General features: G+C 50.1%; 2 protein-coding genes across 2 annotated transcripts in view; both read left to right on the top strand.

The window, feature by feature from the left end:
* The first annotated feature begins 207 nt into the window (after positions 1–207).
* On the top strand, positions 208–16,358 carry tdrd12 (tudor domain containing 12). Its single transcript, XM_070830370.1, has 36 exons — positions 208–231; positions 1,375–1,539; positions 1,816–1,952; positions 2,183–2,302; positions 2,433–2,488; positions 3,088–3,173; positions 3,330–3,473; positions 3,912–3,917; positions 3,963–4,078; positions 4,164–4,229; positions 4,305–4,410; positions 4,495–4,615; positions 5,177–5,321; positions 5,364–5,411; positions 5,842–5,893; positions 6,155–6,262; positions 6,492–6,677; positions 6,780–6,933; positions 7,045–7,172; positions 7,457–7,648; positions 7,953–8,081; positions 8,398–8,515; positions 8,628–8,767; positions 9,066–9,295; positions 9,379–9,460; positions 9,540–9,721; positions 10,569–10,776; positions 11,053–11,145; positions 11,225–11,373; positions 11,421–11,699; positions 11,791–11,936; positions 12,135–12,201; positions 12,741–12,854; positions 13,328–13,481; positions 16,146–16,206; positions 16,285–16,358. Exons 1-36 carry the CDS (start codon positions 208–210, stop codon positions 16,356–16,358), a joined length of 4,386 nt encoding a protein of 1,461 aa, XP_070686471.1.
* Positions 16,359–18,428: 2,070 nt separating this feature from the next.
* ankrd27 (ankyrin repeat domain 27 (VPS9 domain)) overlaps positions 18,429–19,929 on the top strand; it is a 25,942-nt gene continuing 24,441 nt past the window's right edge. Inside the window, exon 1 of the mRNA XM_070830876.1 lies at positions 18,429–18,537. The gene's annotated coding sequence lies outside the window, so the exon portion shown is untranslated. The remainder of the gene's footprint in view (positions 18,538–19,929) is intronic.

Genomic DNA, 19,929 nt, shown 5'->3' with positions numbered 1-19,929 from the left:
ACGTGCGGGATTGTTTTTGTGAAGAACTGTTGAGTTAATGTTAGCTTTAGCTTTAGCATTAGCTAACAGGCGCTAACGGGCTGAGGTAGCAGTTGGACTTCAGTTTAGCTTTAAGTGTCATTATTCTGCGGGTTGGAGTCAAACCAGTGAGCCTGTGTTTTCTTACAGCGTCTGTCGTTTTAACAGTTTGCTGTGGATCCTCAAACGATGCTGAAAATATCCATTTTGAAGGTAAGTAAGCTTTTCGCTGACTAATGTTAGCTAGCAGCTAACAGTGACGTCAGGGAGCCTTCAGGTGTTCCTGCAGATTCTCTAACTGATATTAAAAACCTTGAAGTAATCAGGTGTTAATTTGACTCCTGGGATGTTTTTATATGTAATTACAATCCAGCGGTGTTGTAGTGTGATGAAGTAAAACCACAAGAGGAGCAACGTGATCACAGAACAGGCACAGTTACCTGAAAGGTGTGTAGATGTGGTTTGTTCACAGTAATAAAACAGACTGAAAGCTCCATCAGTGTGGAAATCTGGACAGAATCAGATCAGAGTCTTGATGCACTATTTTGCACAGATGTCACCTGCAGATGCTCCACCTGTTCTTCTAGTGCTGTTACATCCAGCCGTGGGGGCCACAGGTATTAAAGGGACAGTCTGTATTATCTGCACTGAGGTTGTCTGAGGTCCTTCTCCATAGTCGGTGTGTAACCAAGAAAAGATGGCGGTCGGCATAGACGCTAAGCACTGTACTGCAGGTGTCATTTCATATCTCACACACAGGACTTGGCTGTGCTGCCGCTGCCTCGATCGATGAACTAACCATTTAAAACACAGAAGTCTCTCAGACTCAGATCAATGCAGCGCCACATCAGCTCCTGTGTTCTGTGTAAAACCACAGTTTTTTCAGTGGAGTCTGGTGGGTTTGGAGAGAGAGCAGAGAGAGCGGCTTCAGTCCCGTCAGAGAGGTCCGTCTCGTGATGCAAAGTGGTGAAAATACTCTAAATACAGCGTCCACTTAAACTGATGTCCACAGCAGGACGCCGCTTAGCGTTGATGCCATCCACTGTGGGTAACACACAGACTATGGAGGAGAACCGACGACGACCACACTGCAGATAACACGGATTGTCCCTTTAACTTGTCGCCTTGTAAATTCAACACGTTTTGGCCAGTCAGAGAAAAGTTCTTCTTCATTGTCTTCATCACATCTTTGTTCAGTAGCAGAAAAAGTGTTTGTGGACTCTTCTGTGAGCGCTAACATGCTGCCACACCTTCAATGAGTTAATATGAGAGGTTGAGCAGAACCAGGACCATAAGGACTCAGGCTTTGGCTGCAGCTCTGGTGCCTCTGGGGGACATTGGTTCTGCTCTCTGCAGGTGGAGAACCCGTCCTGCCTCTGGGGTCGGGTTGTTGGGGGCCTCTGCGGTGACTCAGAGACCGCAGAGCAGTACGACAGTCTGCAGACTCAGATGAACCTGTTCTACCACAGCGTCGCACAGGACCTGCGCAGGCTGAAGCCCACGGCGCTGGAGAAAGGACAGGTAAAGCAGCACCTGCAGTCAGTCTCAGCAGGTAGAACATTTTCAGTGTTAACTTGGCGACGCCTCCTCCTCTGTGGCTCCTCTAAGTTGTGGTGTACCTCAAGGCTCCATCCTCGGCCTTCTGCTGTTCTCTGTGCACATGCTGCCACTGGGACACACAGTGCTGCAGAAATGAAGCTTGTTATTGATATTCCCGTGTTTTTACACACCTGACCAGGTAGAGGGCTCCTTCCCGTGACGCTGTCGTTGACTGGACGTGTGTGACTGTGTTTCCAGGTGTGTGTGGTGTACTGGTCGGCGCTGAAGTTGTGGTGTCGGGCTGTGGTGGAGTCGATCATTATGGACTCCGTGTCCTGCCAGGTTCGCTGCCTGCTGGTCGACCACGGAGAACGGCTCGTCGCCCCCTCAGACCAGTAAGACCGGATCAGTACTGGTCCTCCTGAACACCGGACCACTGCTGTTTTATTAAATTAGTCTGAACATAAGAGTGCTTTGATTAGACCGTTCATATTTATTTATCAGTAAATACATAGATGTTTAGTCCTGAAGGCAGTAAAACCAGGACGGTCTGCAGCCCCGTGGGGTATCGTGAGTCTGATCTGTGCTGATTTTAACTCGTCTGTTCTCGTCTCGGTCTAACGAGGATCCGAGTCGCCGTGCAGGACTTCCTCCAGCTGCCGTTCTGGGTGAGGAGGTTCCACCTGGCGGGAATCAGACCAACGAGGCTGCGAGTGCCCGTCTGTGAGGAGAAGGCGGAGCTCATGTAAGACGAGCTCACTGCTCATATACAACATCTGATGTAGTGTAGCTCTGAATCCTTTTCACGTCCTCCTCCTCTAAACTTGACCGTAGGTCTGTTTACAGATATTTATTCATGTTCCTGTCCTCTGCAGCGGGTCCACCCAGTGGGACAGCTCGGCGACGCTCTACCTCCACAACCTGCTGCAAGGTGACAGCTGAGATAGATTTTACATCTCACCCGTGTTTTATGCTGCTTATTACGGCAAAGGAGCTGCTGTGCAGTCTTCCTGATCAGTGTTTCCAGGAAGCCTGCCGGGACATTCCCTGTCGAATCCACCGGCACCCCGACGGGGTTAAACGAGGAAGCCGCCCACCTCTGAGCCGGGTTCAGTCTGGGTTTCCTTCCCGTTAAAGGGGAGGTTTCTTCCCGTTAAAGGGGAGGTTTCCGTCCCGTTAAAGGGGAGGTTTCTTTCCCGTTGAGGGGGAGGTTTCTTTCCCGTTGAGGGGGAGGTTTCCGTCCCGTTAAAGGGGAGGTTTCTTCCTGTTAAAGGGGAGGTTTCTTCCTGTTGTCTCCTGCTCGTGGGGATTCTCGAATCGTGAACGTTGAATTCTTGAATGATTGGGTCTGTCTTAATTAAAGAGGTCTTTGGTCTGAGCTGCTCTGTATGAAAAGTGTGAGACGACATCTGTCATGAATTGGCACTGCATAAATACTGATTGATTGATTGATTGAGGGGGTCAGAACGGATGTTGAAATGTGTTTGTGGTCTTTAGGAGTCACCATAAATCTTTGCTTCCTTCCACCAGCGTCGACTTGGACAGAAGGCGTGCTGCTGCAGTCGGAGTCGGGCTCCACGTCTGTGGAGCTCTACCTGACCATCGAGAACATCAAGGTGAAGTCATGTGATTTCACAGCTTCGGACGTGAGACCCGTGAGCTTGATGTGAACTTGAAGTTCTGCTCTCAGCCTTCAGACGAGCCTGTTCTCTTGTTATCGTGGTGACAGTTCTTGGACGTTTACTGTGTTTACCGTGATGGTTTTTTTCCAGATCTGTGTGAACGACGATCTGGTGGTCAAGAAGTTTGCGTATTACATCAGAGAGTCAGCTGACGGAGGCGGGCCGGGTGAGGTAGACCAGTTTCCTGTCATGCTGTCCTCCAACATCCTGACCATGCACAGCGCTGCGAGGACCGTCTGCACGACCCCAAACAGGCCGACCGCAGAAACCCAACCCCCCCCCGGTAAACGCCCTCAGCATCCTGTTCAGGCCAGTCGCACATTTCAGCAGCTACACAGACAGCTTGGAGGACGGGCCCCCCCCCCCCCCCCCCCCCCCCCCCCCCCCCAGCTACAGCTACTAAATGGACCTTGATGTCTGTTTCGTCAGGTGTATCAGCCGAGGTTTTATCCAGACTTGTGTTTGTTATTAATCTCTTCAGTTTTGAATGAAATCTACTTTTAGCTTTACCTCTCGTGTTGTGAATCTGTTCTTTGTTATTCACGCCGACTCCAATCCGTTTGAACCCTCAGTGATGTCACCAGGTCTGGCTGCAGTCGGAGCAGGTGATCGGCCGACGGCTCCCTCCGCACCTCAGGTCAGCAGCTGTGCTCACTGTGTTTCCGTGTGCAGGTGAGAGTAAACCTCCACACGTCGTGTCCTCTGACCTGTCTGCTGCTTTAGAGCCCACAGTTTGAGCCGAAGAGCTCCGAGGAAGGCAGCGGGTCAAAGGTCACTCGAGAACAGCCGTCTCCAGACGGCCGATCGAAGAGCGGCTCGGACGCCGCTGCGGCAGAGAGGTGAGCACGCGCTCGGCTCAGTGCAGCACTTCACTGTGCAGTCGTGTCGTACATGTGGCGTGTCTGACGTTAATCTGTTGTTCAGCGACTCCTCAGAGGACACAGACTCGTCTCTGGCTGCAGCTCTGACCAAAAGCCTCAGTCTGTTCAGGTGAGAGTCGTCTCCACCACGCACACACAGCGTCCCTCTCAGAGGTAAACGTCTGAGCCACGTTGCTCCCCACAGGTTCCTGAAGTTCCTGAATCAGGCGGCTGCCAGCGTGAGTCCACGTGCAGCACAGGAGGCGTTCCAACACGTGAAGTCTGAACACACTCAGGAAGACCAGGAAAAGGTAAGTTCATTCACGAAGCACCATTCAGACACAAGGTTATTCAGAGCGGACACAGGAAACATGAAGCTGATGTTTGTCCTCCAGGTCAGTGAGCAGGAGAAGCCCAAAGACTGTGGGCCTGCAGAGACGCCTGCAGAGACGCCTGCAGCCTCCAGAAGCTGCACAGGACAGGAAGTGTACGCTGCAGCACACCTTCACTGGTTCAGTTAACTGACTGGTTTAACAGTACAGGGGGAGGGGGCACTAAATCTGCACTGTGCTCATCACATCTTAATCCTGGTAAAAGAAGGATCTGGTCTGTAATGGACATGGAGACACTCAGCAGGACAAAGACTAACGATAATGACAGAAGCCTCCTCAGGGGGGCGCCAGAGAGCTGAAGGGTCAGTCAGTCATGACCCCACAGACACGGAGCTCCTGTTGAATCCTTCAGAGGAACTTCCTCCTGCAGACAGGAGCTGCTGGTTCGCTCTCTGTGATTCAGACAGTTTCATGAAATATAAACCACTACAGGTAAAAACCAGCAGCTCATTTCAGATCCACGTTAGAATACAGGGAACCAGGAGCAGAGCAGCTGGTGTTAGAGGTCACCCCCCCCCCCATGCAGCTTTAAGACTTTGTCACATACTGTGATTATAAAACAGTTCAGTGTCGCCTTTTTAATCCCACCTGAGTCGACAGACCTGCACACAGTCAGAGGTGATCTACGAGTGTCTGTCTGTCTTTATGTCCCTCTTTAATAACTTCATCCTTTGGCGTTTGTCAGTGGAGCTGAAGGAGCTGAAGGTGCTGCTGAGAGCTGGCGGGCTGAAGACCTGGGGGATGAGCGGAGGAGGTACGGTGTTGGGTGCTTTCATCACAGTGACTCACCAGCTAGATCAGGGTCAGACTCACCTGACGGCAGGTGGGAAGTGAGTTTGACGTGTCTGAGCTGAAGTCTCCTGTTTGAGCAGGTCGGCGGAGAAGCCGCGGAGGACCGAAGAGGACTGGGCCTGCTCACGGTGAGCTGCAGCTCCCACTGCTCCTGGAGGTTCTGGAAAGTCATGGCATTAAGACCAGTTTATTCCAGGCAGGGAGATTAATGACTTATTGGGGCGAGTCCTGGAAAATCAGGGGGAAATGTGTTTATTCACCAGATTGTTTGTAACATCTGGTGCGTTGTGATTGGTTGGCTACATGAAATCTTAGCGCCGTTTCTCCTCCGGGGCTCCTGCTGTAGCTAATGATCCTCTGGCCGAGGATCATGGGAAAGACGGAAATGATCTAAAGCAGTCATGTGACATTTATAGGTCAGAGAAACTCAGCTTTTAGTCCTGGAAAAGTCCTGGAAAGTCAGGGAGCTGTCCATGTGTCTGTGGCGAGGTTGCTTGTGAAATACTAGTGTGTTAGTGGGTAAAAACACATTTCCTCTCCCTGTCGTGTCCTCTGCAGCCTCTTGGAGTGGTTGAACCCAGAGCCGGTGAGCCCCGGCCCAGCAGACGTGGTAGGTCTGAGCTGCCTGGAAGAACATCATCACTTTGATAGATGGTTCATGTGTTGTTTTTCAGAAAAGTGCCCCCCCCCCCCCCCCCCCCCCCCCCCTCCACTGCAGGAAACCCTAAACTCTAACGTGTTGGTGTCCAAATGTTCAGATGATTAGAAGTGTGCTTGTATGAACCTGAAGTGCAGCAGTCGGTCATGTGATGTCACCTCAGCAGGCGTCCTCGTGACGCCCCCCCCTTATTCACCTGCTGCCCGTCCTCAGGTTGTTCCCAGTGATCCCGGCAGGAGGGGGGTCCTGGTGCACGCTGCTGCCCCGGTGGAGCCCTGCAGCAGCCTGGAGGACGCCCCCATCACAGAGTCTCTCCGCCGGGTAAACGAGAATGTTTGATGATATAAGAGACGAACAGTTTGTAGATGAGTGAGTGAGAGCGGCCCCCCAGCCTGACGATGTGTGGTCCTCATGTGAGTGTCCAGTATCTCCTGCTGTGTGGCTCATCTTGTCGCTGTGCTGTGAGGAGGAGAAGAAGAGGACGTTCAGTAGGAGAAAGCAGTGAAACCAGACTTCCTGCCCGAGCTCACGGCGGCCGCTCTGCTCTCAGGTGCTGTGGAGGAAGCAGTACGTCGGCCTGTCTCCGGCCGACCGCTACAGCTGGCCGGCTGTGGCTCGAGGAGGCAACACCGTAATCGTCTCCCACGACGCCGACCGGCCGCTCAGCTACCTCGCCCCCCTCCTCACCCACATCCTGCTCAACTCAATCTTCACCTCCCTCACCTCCAGCGCAGGGGTGAGTACGTCCGCACCGGGCCGGGGGCCGTTTATTCAAGTATTTCTGATTTCCTGAAGCAGAACCACACGCCTCCTTTGATTGGCTGTGCTGTTTGCGCAGCCCGTAGCGGTGCTGCTGTGTCCAGGCTGGGAGAAGGTGCAGGCGACGTTGGACCTGCTGGAGGAGTTCAAGGTCGGCCCGACCCTCCACCCCGTCAGCGTGCTGCTGGGGGTCGGCAAAGACGAGGCCAAAGCTGTCAGGATCCCCAAAAACTGTGAGCCGAGTCCACTGACGGCTGTTCTTGTCCAGAGTGTCATTGGTTTGTAAGTGGGACTGTCCCGAGCTGAGGAAGTCGCATAGTTCCCTAAATGTTCTCCCTCCCCAGGCCTGCTGTTAGTGACCACTCCCTTCAGTTTGGTCCGCATGCTGTCCTGCCACTGCTTCCTGTTCCTGCGTCTGTACCACCTGGTGCTGGACGAGGCCGACCAGCTCTTCGCTCACGCTCCAGACCAGGTGAAACGCAGATGATCCATCAGTCTACAGTGCTTGAAAGGGTTAATCCTTTAAAACACCAAAGTCCTGTGGACAAATGGTGTTAGAGTCCTTTAATGTTGATTCATATCCACAGGATCCTGATATAAACCCACATGACCTGCTGGATGTGATCACCTGTTAAATCCCTGAACTAAGTTTCAGGGTCAAAATAAAGCCTGGGTTTATTTTGTGAATATGTTTGAACATCTTTGGTCTTTACACCTTTTTAAACGTTCCTTCAAACACGAATGGTCCCTTGTTAGATGGCGACCATCCTGCAGCATTTCCAGAAGGTGACGTCCAGCGAGGAGAAGGTTTCCTGTCCCCGGCAGCTCGTCGTCGTGGCGAAAAGATGGAGCAGTCACATGGAGGGCCTGTTGGCCACCCACATGCCGTACCCCTGTGTTGTCATGACCGTCCCCGAAGAAGCTGCTCTGTACGGCGACGTCCGGCAGGTCAGTCTCATGAATCATCCGCAGCCACGGTGGCCCGCTCCGCCCCCTCAGTAAACCTCACAATGTCCTCACAAGGTTTCAGGTCCATTTACTGTCTCCCAGTGGAAACTGGTCAGATAACAGCCGGCCTCAGGTCGACTCAGATAAAGAAAAACTCCTGCTGCCCGTTTAATGATGTGCTGCCCTGTATTGTCAGGATAGACTCCTGGGACATGACTGAAAACAAGAGAGCGCTCTGTGTGCAGTGAGGAGCAACAAAAAGAACCATAATAACCGTGTTAAACTGTAAAATGTCCTCCTACAGACCATCCTCATGACTCTGGAGAACAGCAAGGTCTCCGCTCTGTTGGCTGCACTCGATTTCAACCCCGACGTGGCCCAGAAGACCCTGATCGTAGCCAGCTCTGCTCAGGAGGTCCAAGACATCTTCAAGGTGAAACGATGGCTGCGGTCGTACCGAACGTCTCGGGGAGCGTCAGACCTCCGAACTGGCTAATGCTAGCATTAGCTTAGCATAGCTCCAGATGAGTAGACGGACAGACGAGAGGACGACCTTCCTCCACCAGAACTCATCCATAACGCTGTAACCGTCCAATCAGGACTCAGTATTAGTATTTAGACTGTCGGACATGAGTTCCACAAAGAGACACACTAGTTAAACTCCTCCATCCACACATTTCCTCCCCTGACGTTGGGAAGACGGCGGCAGGTCTTCATGAAGGTTGACATTTGTCTTTTCTCGTCTTCAGGCCGTGAGCAACAAGTCCGTGTTCTGCCTGATGACCCACGAGGGCTTAAGTCACCAGTTTGACTTGGTCGTCCGGCAGTGGAGGAAAGACATCGGCCCCGGGACTCATGTGATCCTGGGTAAACACCTGTAGACACCTTTACCCACCGTTCAGACATTCAGTGGAGCCCCCCCCCCAGCATGAACACGGCTGCTCTGTTTTTTCCGTTGTGTTTGACCTTTGACCTGCAGTCAGCACCAGCGACTGTCTGAGCTGTCTGGGAATCAGAGATGCCACCTGTGTCGTCCACTACGCCTTCCCCACGTCTCCCAAAGTATTCGGCAGCCGACTCTTCTGCATGGCCGACAACTTCAGGAACCTTTCTGAGCGAGTAAGAGCCAAGAGAAACGAGCAAAGCATGAACGTCACCACAGTTTGTCCGCTAAACACTTCAGAGGGCAACGGTCCTTTTTAGAAATGTGAAACAGACAAAAATAAAGATGCATAAAAACAGTCGGCCAACAGTGATCCGTCCAGTCTGCTGAGGCGAGCGCTCCTATTGGCCCGTCACTGTTGAGCCAATGAGCCAAGACCAAAAACTTAAGAGAACATTAAACATGCTGCAGCTGAGACATTTTACAGGTCTGCTGGAGAAGTTGGTGTCTAAATCTCTGTGGTTCTGGTCCCAGGTTTCCTCCCAGGACCAAACGGAGAGCTGCCGTCCCCCCAGCAGGTCGGTGCTGCTGATCTCTGAGAGGAACGCCCGTCACGTGGTTGGAGTGCTGCGGTACCTGGTGCGAACCAACGCCCCGCTGCCCCCCGAGCTTCTGTCCTTCGCCCAGGGCGTCCACGTGGCCCGGGAGGACCAGAAGACCCACAGGCCTCTGTGCAGCTACCTGAAGAGCTTCGGGGTGTGCAGGTCAGCGGGCCCACTCCTCCACATCACCGTGAACGGCTCTTGCGTTTGTGTGGAGACAACAGTGTGTGTGTGTGTTTCTGCAGAGACAGGAGTGTGTGTCCCGGCCGTCACACACTCTGTTCACAGCTCGACCGGTCTGTGCTTCCTGCCTCGGGAGTCGTAGAGGTGAGGACGCTCTGTTTGCTCACGGCGACCGCAGACTGTAGGAGTGCCGCAGTAACTCTGGACTGTCCCGTGCTCCCAGGTTGTGCCTCTCTACATCAAGACGGCGTCGGTGTTTTACGGTCGAATTGTCAGCAAGGACGACGGAGGTTTTCAGAGCATGGTGTCTGAAATGACCTCTTTCTACGCCGACAAGAAACCAGGAGCCCAGGAGGTGCTGGAGGGAGGCCTGTACGCCGTGCAGGAGGATGAGGTCTTCCACAGGTCTGAAGTCTGAATACAACCTCAGGAGGATATCACTGGAGGGAGATGAGAACACAGGTGTTATTAAACCTGGGGCCTATCTGTTCAGACCCTGGGGTCTAAATGACTGGTAGGTACATCCTCATTATTATTAGACCACAAATGTAAACACACCAGACCAGACATTCACTAAAACAGGGATTTTAGCTCACAGGACACAGGAGCTGCTGCCTCCATCAGTCAGAGTGTTAAATATTATGTTGGATCCAATCTGACCCTTTAAACACCAAAGTCACACAGTAACACAAACACACTGACTGATGGAGGCAGCAGCTCTAAAATCCCTGTTTTAGTGAATGTAGTCTGGTGTGTGTGCTGTTTGTGGTTAAACCAAAAGGATCTTCCAGGTCTCTCTCTGTAGGGATCCTTTCCATGATGCTGTCACACACTTAGAATAACACTCTGAGCCTGTCAGTGGATCAAACAAGCTCTTTTAGTGGACCTACTGTGATCAGGTGCAGTTGTCCCAAAGGATCACGTTGCAGCCATTGCAGCCCGTTTGGTGTCTGCTGGCTGAGGTGATCTACTGGACCAGTTCCAACACTTTTACTACCTACCAGTCACTCAGACACCAGGATGTGGACACAGAGGACCAGGGGGAGAAACAGGGGAGTGACCCTTTAAAGGAAGTTCAGTTGTGACACTGAGCCCACACGTTTGTCTTCATGCTGATATTCTCTGTTAGTAACCAGTGTCTTCGTTAGTTCTAGTCTTTGCTAAACAGCTGCTTAGTCAGCAGACTAGGTGGTGTTTTCACTGTCAGCTCCACAGATGACTGACTGACTGTGTTGACGTCCCCCGGCGGCAGGGTGAAGGTCCTGTCCGTCCCAGAGAGGGGGGGCCGGCTGTTTTTCACCGTCTTGGCTCAGTTTCTCGACGTTGGAAAGGAGGAGGTGGTCAAATCCCATCAGCTCCTGAAGCTCCCGGAGCAGTTCCACTCTGTGCCCGGCCAGGCCGTGGAGATCGTCGTCTGCCGGGTCAAACCGGTCGACGCAGAGACCGACTGGCACCCCAAGGTTTCACCACAGACACAAACACGGCACCACTACAGACACCACGGTCCTTAACTTGAATTCGACTGGCATTAGACACAGAACACATCGGGGACACAGAATACATCGACCTGTTTAGATACTGAGCGTGTTATCGGTGCAGGATGACACCGCTCATGTGACCAGAGCGAGGAGAGCTCCGGTGAACTCACCCAGTCTAAACTCTGCAGGTGGTATTGATCAGATGTGTGTCCCCCACTGTCCTGTGGCGGTCACGTGACCGGACTGTTTGGCTCACAGGTGACGAGAGCGATCGGCCAGAGGATCCGAGGTCTGCAGCACAGAGCCAGAGCCGTCTGCAGCCTGGGACGCACGCTGTTTGTTGATCCCATGGTGGGTGTTCCCGTCGGTCGCTGCATCTGGATGAGGTGTCGGTCTGATGTGAACTCTGGACACCTTTTGTTGTTTTTAGGTCCGTGTGACGCAGGTGGCAGGTATGAAAACTGTGATCAATGAATACAGCGTGCAGACAGAGATCCTGAACACTGGGATGGGAGCGAGGAACCCGGATCACCTGAACCTGCTGAGGGCGCTCTGCCAGGAGGCCGGCCCTCTCTCCGGGTAAGCAAGCGGTCCGCTGTCCTCACAGTGGACTCGGCGGCTTCGAGTCAAAGTGAAGCAGCGCTCTTTGTTTGTAGGTCGGGGGACGGTCCGCTGGCTCTGGAGGTCCGGATCAAAACCCAGGAGGACGTTCTGGCTGAAGCCTTCAGAGCCGCTGGCGTCGGTGCGCCCGCTGACCTTCCTCACCTGGAGTCCAGTGAGCCTCCCAGTCTGATGTCCTCAGCGTCCCCGGGACTAGAGGCTGACCCCCGCCTGGCTGTGGACCAGCTGGACGACCAGAGGACCCGTCAGAGAGCTGATCTGAGGCCAGCGGAGCAGACGATCAGGTTGGCGTCTTCGCTGAAGGACTCCCTGTGGTTCCTCTGTGTTCAGCCATCGTCTGGCTTCAACGTCTTTTTCTCTCTCTGATGTTTGAAGTCGTGTCCTGAACGTCTCAGCAGGTCACAGCGTCGCTGTTTCTGGTCTGAACAGAAGCTTTGTGGTTTTGTTCCACAGAAACGAAGACAAAGGAGAAATTTGTTCCCCGACCGGCCGAGCCGCTCATCTCCACCCCGCTGAGAACGGTGAGAATAAAATCAGACTTCATAAGAGCCGTGGATGGATGAAGTGTCCCGTTCATCGTGTACATTATTACATATGATTGTTCACATCTCACTGTTTTATGTTGTTGTGAGTTTCAGCTATTTGATCCAGTTTTAGGAATGAAATAAGAGGTAAAACAGATGCTGATAAAACGTGTGTGTGTTCAGGTGTGCCTGCAGGTGGCGATCAAAGCAGCAGCCAGCAGGTCATCAACTCTAATGAGACTCACTGCAGTGAGCCAAAAAGGTACAGCAGAGCTTATCTGGGTTTTAAAGGGCCACTCCACTGTTTCTACCCCTGGTCCTCTGTGTCCACATCCTGGTGTCTGAGTGACTGGCAGGTAGTAAAAGTGTTGGAACTGGTCCAGTCGATCACCTCAGCCAGCAGCTGTTCTATCGCTCTCTGCACACACACCAGACTACATTCACTAAAACAGGGATTTTACCTGATTGAACACAGGAGCTGCTGGTCTGCTGCTGCCTCCATCAGGTAGTTATTGTGTGTTGCTAAAGTATTGTATTGGATCTGGTCTACAGCAGCAGACCACCAGCTCCTGTGTAAAATCCCCGTTTTTGTGAATGGAGTCTGGTGTGTCTGAATATAACGACTGTTTGTACCAGAGTATGTACAAACAGGACCCAGGTGTCAAAACACCAAAGTTCTCCTTTAAGCCTCCTGCAGATGATCCAGACTGTACAAGTGTAACTGCAGTTGATTAGTGTATTGATTCCATTTCAGAGTGAAGTGGAGGTTTTAAAGCTCCGGTCTGAACGTGTTTGTTTCAGTTTCCACCCTCAGGTCCTCTGGCACCAGACGTCCGGCTCTGTGGTCGTCACAGTGAAGCTGATGAACCCGGAGAGTCAGCGCTGTGATTTCTACCCTGACAGGGTCGTCTACAGGTCTGTGAGGAGCAGTCGGCCACCGATCGCTCACTTCCCCCTTTACTTTCCACTGGTGGGAGGGGTTCATGTTCAGAATTAAACACACACACAGGTCACATTGTGAAAACACTTGTTCCAACAGTTCAGGTTCACGGTTTGATGATGAACAATAATTAGGTGTGAATGTCAGTCTGACTGAGCCAGAAGAAAAAACTAAATGCTGCTTCGTCAGTGAAGCTGCTGATACGCTTAGAATTCATTTCCAGCTTTTGTGATAGTTAAACATTTATTATACATAAAAATGGCTCCAGCTTCTGTAAGTAAGTGTGATGGTCTGTGAAATTAATTTGGACAAAACAAGATATTTAAGGACGTCACCTTCCAGGAAGACAACTTTATTTATCCCCAGTTCATCTGTAGCAGTTCAAACATCGGTGATGACAGTGAACTGAAAGATTGATCGGGGTGACGCTCTCTCTCTCTCTGTTCAGCGGCAGAGCAAACGGTCGCACCTACAGAGCCGATCTGGAGCTTCATGCCAACATCGCTGCTGACTGCTGCTGCTGGGAAATGAAGTCCAATGAGCCGGTCCTCAAACTGGTCAAACAACAGCAGGGACGCTGGGACAGACTGCTCAGGAACAAGGTACCAGAGAGTAACTAGTAATCAGTCTGTAAAGAAGCGTCCTCTGATTGGTCGGTATCAGTCTGTGTAAAGAAGCGTCCTCTGATTGGTCGGTATCAGTCTGTAAAGAAGCGTCCTCTGATTGGTCGGTATCAGTCTGTAAAGAAGCGTCCTCTGATTGGTCGGTATCAGTCTATAAAGAAGCGTCCTCTGATTGGTCGGTATCAGTCTGTAAAGAAGCGTCCTCTGATTGGTCGGTATCAGTCTGTAAAGAAGCGTCCTCTGATTGGTCGGTATCAGTCTGTAAAGAAGCGTCCTCTGATTGGTCGGTATCAGTCTATAAAGAAGCGTCCTCTGATTGGTCGGTATCAGTCTGTATAAAGAAGCGTCCTCTGATTGGTCGGTATCAGTCTGTAAAGAAGCGTCCTCTGATTGGTCGGTATCAGTCTATAAAGAAGCGTCCTCTGATTGGTCGGTATCAGTCTGTATAAAGAAGCGTCCTCTGATTGGTCGGTATCAGTCTATAAAGAAGCGTCCTCTGATTGGTCGGTATCAGTCTGTATAAAGAAGCGTCCTCTGATTGGTCGGTATCAGTCTGTATAAAGAAGCGTCCTCTGATTGGTCGGTATCAGTCTGTAAAGAAGCGTCCTCTGATTGGTCGGTATCAGTCTGTATAAAGAAGCGTCCTCTGATTGGTCGGTATCAGTCTATAAAGAAGCGTCCTCTGATTGGTCGGTATCAGTCTATAAAGAAGCGTCCTCTGATTGGTCGGTATCAGTCTGTATAAAGAAGCGTCCTCTGATTGGTCGGTATCAGTCTGTATAAAGAAGCGTCCTCTGATTGGTCGGTATCAGTCTATAAAGAAGCGTCCTCTGATTGGTCGGTATCAGTCTGTATAAAGAAGCGTCCTCTGATTGGTCGGTATCAGTCTATAAAGAAGCGTCCTCTGATTGGTCGGTATCAGTCTATAAAGAAGCGTCCTCTGATTGGTCGGTATCAGTCTGTATAAAGAAGCGTCCTCTGATTGGTCGGTATCAGTCTGTATAAAGAAGCGTCCTCTGATTGGTCGGTATCAGTCTATAAAGAAGCGTCCTCTGATTGGTCGGTATCAGTCTATAAAGAAGCGTCCTCTGATTGGTCGGTATCAGTCTATAAAGAAGCGTCCTCTGATTGGTCGGTATCAGTCTGTAAAGAAGCGTCCTCTGATTGGTCGGTATCAGTCTGTAAAGAGTGTTGGTGTCCTCTGATTGGTCGGTATCAGTCTGTAAAGAGTGTCGGTGTCCTCTGATTGGTCGGTATCAGTCTGTAAAGAGTGTCGGTGTCCTCTGATTGGTCGGTATCAGTCTATAAAGAGTGTCGGTGTCCTCTGATTGGTCGGTATCAGTCTATAAAGAGTGTCGGTGTCCTCTGATTGGTCGGTATCAGTCTATAAAGAGTGTCGGTGTCCTCTGATTGGTCGGTATCAGTCTATAAAGAGTGTCGGTGTCCTCTGATTGGTCGGTATCAGTCTATAAAGAGTGTCGGTGTCCTCTGGGTCTGAACAGTGAAGCCGATGCTGAAGAGCCTTACAGCTGCTTCCTCTCTAGTGTCCAGCAGGGGGCGGCTTCTGCTCTCAGTCTCTAGTTTACAGTCTTCTTCAGTTCATTTAGTAAGTTATGGTCCATTTAGAGCAGAGGTGCCCAATACATCGATCGCGATCTACCGGTCGATCGCGGAGGTAGTACCGGTAGATCGCCTGACGTTAAAAAAAAATAAGTTAAAAAAGTCGCGTTTGCGACTTGATTGACGTACAGGGCGGCCTACGGGTCCCGGGATGGGACATGCGCGGTCAAACGCGCTAGCTACTAGCTAGCGCTCCAATTTATATCTACTAAAGAAGGGATACTCTGGGATGGGGAACAGGACAGGAAGGGATGTTCTACTCCATTCAGTGCAAGTCATCAGAGGAAGGTAGAGACCATAAATGTATTGAATGTTCCAGTTACTCTCATCACTTATGTGCAGTATTGATGGTTCCATCACTGTTTGTCACCTATGTGCATTACTGCTGTCAATTTTTAAGTGTAATACCAAGGGTTACATTAGCTGCAGTTATGCAGTGTATGCCAACATATATTGTAAATATAAAGTATACTCAGTATATATAGAAGTTAATATATGTTTAGCATTTTTAATGTAGGTAGATAATTTTGACCTGGTCATTTTAAAAGTAGCTCGCGAGCCGAAAAAGTGTGGCCCCCCCTGATTTAGAGGAAGATACACCAGGAGGGGGGGGGGCTTTAGGCCGGGGCTTCCTGCTCACTGACCAATCAGAGGAGCAAACGTCACTTCTGATTCCTAAAAACCAAGACTGTGATGTCCATGAAACCAAACAAAAGCAAAGCAACAAAAAGCAAAGAGTGATGTCACAGTGGCCACACCCACCTCTATGACAGACTCTGCTCCTCCATCAGGTAGTTTGTGTTGATGTGTGTTGGATCCGACCTACTGTGATCAGGTGCAGTTGTCCCAAAGGATCACGTTGCAGCCATTGCAGCCCGTTTGGTGGCTGCTGGCTGAGGTGATCTACTGGACCAGTTCCAACACTTTTACTACCTACCAGTCACTCACACACCAGGATGAGGACAGAGAGGATCATGGGGACGGTGGTGATGACCTTAATAACCAGGTTGTTTCTTTTCCCAGAATATTTTTGTGAGTTACGACACGGAGCACTTGGAAGAGGACGAAGACAGAACCCCGAACGGTAAGGACCACCGGTGAACGTTCACGAAGCGAATGGAGGTCAGCGTGTGACGCCTGCGTCTGGTGGTTTGGTCTTCAGGTGTGTGGTTTGTGGAGAACACGGGGGAGGACAACTGCTACGTCCTGTCAGAGAGCGGCAGCGAGAGCGACTGAAGATCACAGACGCCGCCTCTACCTGTTGGCGCCGTGACCTTTGACCCCTCTGTGTTAGAACTTGAATGTCTGAACCATCCAGGAGCCGGAGAGTTAAACGTGTGATTCACACGCTTTAGTTTTTTTCCCGGAGCAGGAGGCGACAGGAGACGTGTTAGCATGACGTGTTGCTAACATGTTAGCGTGTTGGTGACGTGTTAGGGTGACGTGTTGCTAACATGTTAGCGTGTTGCTGACTTGTTAGCGTGTTGCTGACTTGTTAGCGTGTTGCTGACGTGTTAGCGTGTTGCTGACGTGTTAGCGTGACGTGTTGCTGCCGTGGTCCTGGTCCTCTGTGGTCTGCATATGTGATGTGTTCATGTGGCGTCCTGGTGATGAAGGTTGATGATAAACGACTGCAGCTCAGACAGTAGAAGTAAAAAACGGTGTTTGATGCCACTGAAATACTGCCAATGATTCTAATAATATCAATAATAAACAGTAATGACATAATAAACTGATAATAATTAGAAACTTAATTTATACAGAACTTTTCAAAACAAAGTTACAAAGCGCTTTAAATGGTTGAACCAGGATTAAAACATCTCAGGAGCCAAAGATGTTTTATTATTATTATTATTATTATTATTATTATTATCATTGTTCCCTTTCTTCCTCCCTGAAGTCACTTTGGAACTGTTGTTGTTTTTGGGAGGTTTTACAAATAAAGTTGACTTTGACGTCAACAGTTAAACATGAAGTTTAAGTTGAAGAAAAGTGAACAGAATTTGGTTGGGGGGGGGTCAGGGGGGCCGAGGAGCTGCTGTGTGTTTGTGTTTCAGAGCACATTAAAGGAACAGTCTGAGTGTTTTCATGGGTTCAGACTGACCTTCTCTTTATTTACTGTTAATGGCTCCTCTGTGTGACTGAATGGAAACTAAATAAACCAGGAGGACGTTTTTCATCTGTTCCTGTGGCTTCTTCTGTCCCATCGATGGAGAGTTCCTCCTGCTGATCAGTGTTCCTGCTCAGGTTCAGCTGGTTTGGTCCTTAAACTGATGTTGGAGCTTCTAACAGGATCAAACAGGCTGCGTTTCTTCTTCTGCTGCTTTAAATGTGTCTCTAACAGGATCAAACAGGCCTCGTTTCTTCTTCTTCTGCTGCTTTAAATGTGTTTCTTGGATGTACTTCCTGCTTTGTTGTGCTGCAGCTACAGACAGCAGCTAAAGTCACAGTCAGAGTGTTTCTCCATCCCAGATGAACCTCTGGTCGTCATGGTGTTAAAAACCCTCTGAGCACTTCTAGTGTTTAAACATGTCGCTGACAGCTGATCTGTAATGTCTGTACCTCACTGGTCATCTGATGTGACGGACGTGAACTAATAAAAAACCTCTTACATCCACCAAACGCGTGTCGACCTGAGGGGGCGTTCATGTGACTTTGGGTTGGGAACTCTCCCATTTTTCTGATTATTCCGACACCACATGAATGCACCATAACTTTATAGAAGTAAAAACAAAAATACTAAAGAGTAAAAATACTTATGTTCAAGTAGAAATACTCTATAGTACTACTGTAGTATTTGATTTTGGATTAGGAAAAAAAAAAATCCACATGGAAGCAGCTTCACTGGATCCTACATTTCCCATAAAGCACCTTTCCTTTAACCCTTTATTTCTGATGACGTTTGCACATTTTATAAACGTCTTATTTCTTCTTCTGATGTAACTCTGGTGTTTCTTTGTGTGCTCTGTCATCACTAACGCTTCCTACAGTGGAAACTCTGCAGCGAAGCTGATTCTGGTGTTCAGTCTTCTTCCTGCCCTCAGGCTGCACCTGACACACTCACCTGATGTGTGACAGTCACGGGCCTGTGGCCCCGCTGTGACCCGGTGGGGGGCGCTGTGACCCGGTGTGGACAGGCAGGTGAAGTTAACCAGTAACCAGAGTTTAAAGAGCCGGGCACATGTACCGGTTTACTACATGGACAGACTAGTTACCTTTGATTAGTGAACCTTGTAAATGTTCAGTCTTCTGAGAGGCGGCTCTTATTTTACGTGTTTCCTCCCTGAAGTCTGGCAACCCAGAGGCTGTGCGCTCCTGCAGCTGATCCCCGTAAACAGCCCTTGACAGGCGGCAGGCTGCTGCTGGAGGACTCGGTCAGTGCCATGCTAACACCTGGGTGACTCACTGCTAACAGGTAAACCCTCAGCTTCGCTTAGCTGCTGTCCGCAGCTGGCTAGTGACACTTGGTTAGCCATGCTAACAGGTCGGTACGTTAACGCTGTACCCGGCAGAGCTAATGCTAATGCTAACGCTAGCTGTTCAGAGCGGTGGTGTTGTTTGTAGCTAGCCGGCTAACTGAAGCTTCCGGTCCGGTTCTGATGGGCTGAGTCACGCTCAGTCAAGAGCGAACATCTGGACCCGCTAATGGGACCAAACTGCTAAAGCTGGTTAGCAGCTGGTTTCTGTAAAGAGCTCCGGTCTCTCCTGCCACCTGTGATGTTCAGAGGCTGGAGTTAGATGATCTGTCAACAACGAGCCCGTCAAGCCAAACTCCGTTCAAAAAATGTGAAATTTAACGTCTGGGAATCCGTGAGTCACTGGTGAGTACCGTAATTTTTAGTTGCATATTTGAGGAGCACGGTGGACTTAATTATGCATCGTTTCTAATCGCTTGATACTAACTTGAATTAGGAAAAACACAGAAAACAGTCAGCTGGTTTGCCTTCCCCTTTATTTTACAACCACGGATGGAGGGATCGAGCAATGAGAAACAAAATGAGAAATTATCAAATCAGAGTTAGTTAATTAAGTTCAGATAATTAATTTGTCGAATGTATAATAAGGCCGCTAAGATTTCCTAAATGTGTCGGATTAACATGCTTTCAGCGTTTCTCTTTGTCAACAAGCAAACAAATATGAAAGTGCCGGATTTTTAAATGGAGTTTGGTTCAGCTTTTCCACGCAATAGAAACCAGCTGCAAAAGTCAATCTGAGAGCTTAATGACACGGTGCCATTAAAGTGTAGGATGTTGGATGGTCCACTACAACAACTGAAAACCACAGTACAGCCGTTTGTGGACCGTTATAACACTGGAACATGCTCCCTAGTGGTTTTCACTAATGATTTTATTTTTGAAAGTACGACCGGAAGTCCCGTAGTCATTTCCGCCTAACTTGACTCATCGTGGTTTTGTCCTGAAGGTCCTCAGGGTTGGTTTGTTGGGAGCTTCTGGTCTGGTCTGGTTTGGACCAGAGTCGGCCTCGGATCAAAACCTGATCAAAAATCAAAGTATCGATGTATTGATCAGGGAGTCCGTGCTGCTTCCTGTGGACATCAAAGAAATATTAAAGTGCCAGAATTTTGAATGGAGTTTGGTTTGAAACCATTAACCTGAAAGCTGAATGACACAGTGGCATTAGTGTGACCTTTGACCTCCTGTCTGTGGTTGGGGGGTGACCTTTGACCTCCTGTCTGTGGTGGTGGGGGGTGACCTTTGACCTCCTGTCTGTGGTGGGGGGGGGTGACCTATGACCTCCTGTCTGTGGTGGGGGGGGGTGACCTATGACCTCCTGTCTGTGGTGGTGG

Source organism: Pempheris klunzingeri, chromosome 5, assembly GCF_042242105.1.
Source record: "Pempheris klunzingeri isolate RE-2024b chromosome 5, fPemKlu1.hap1, whole genome shotgun sequence".
NCBI lineage: Eukaryota > Metazoa > Chordata > Actinopteri > Acropomatiformes > Pempheridae > Pempheris > Pempheris klunzingeri.
The sequence above is the reverse complement of the archived record's forward strand: the minus strand, read 5'-3'. Positions and strand labels throughout refer to the sequence as shown.

Bases quoted from the DNA above. Each gene is read 5' to 3' on its own strand.
- tdrd12 (XM_070830370.1), top strand. From the start codon at position 208: ATGCTGAAAATATCCATTTTGAAG. The intron at 4,411-4,494 runs GTAAGTTCATTC...TTTGTCCTCCAG, and splicing joins CTCAGGAAGACCAGGAAAAG to GTCAGTGAGCAGGAGAAGCC. The intron at 11,700-11,790 runs GTTGGCGTCTTC...TGATGTTTGAAG, and splicing joins CCAGCGGAGCAGACGATCAG to TCGTGTCCTGAACGTCTCAG.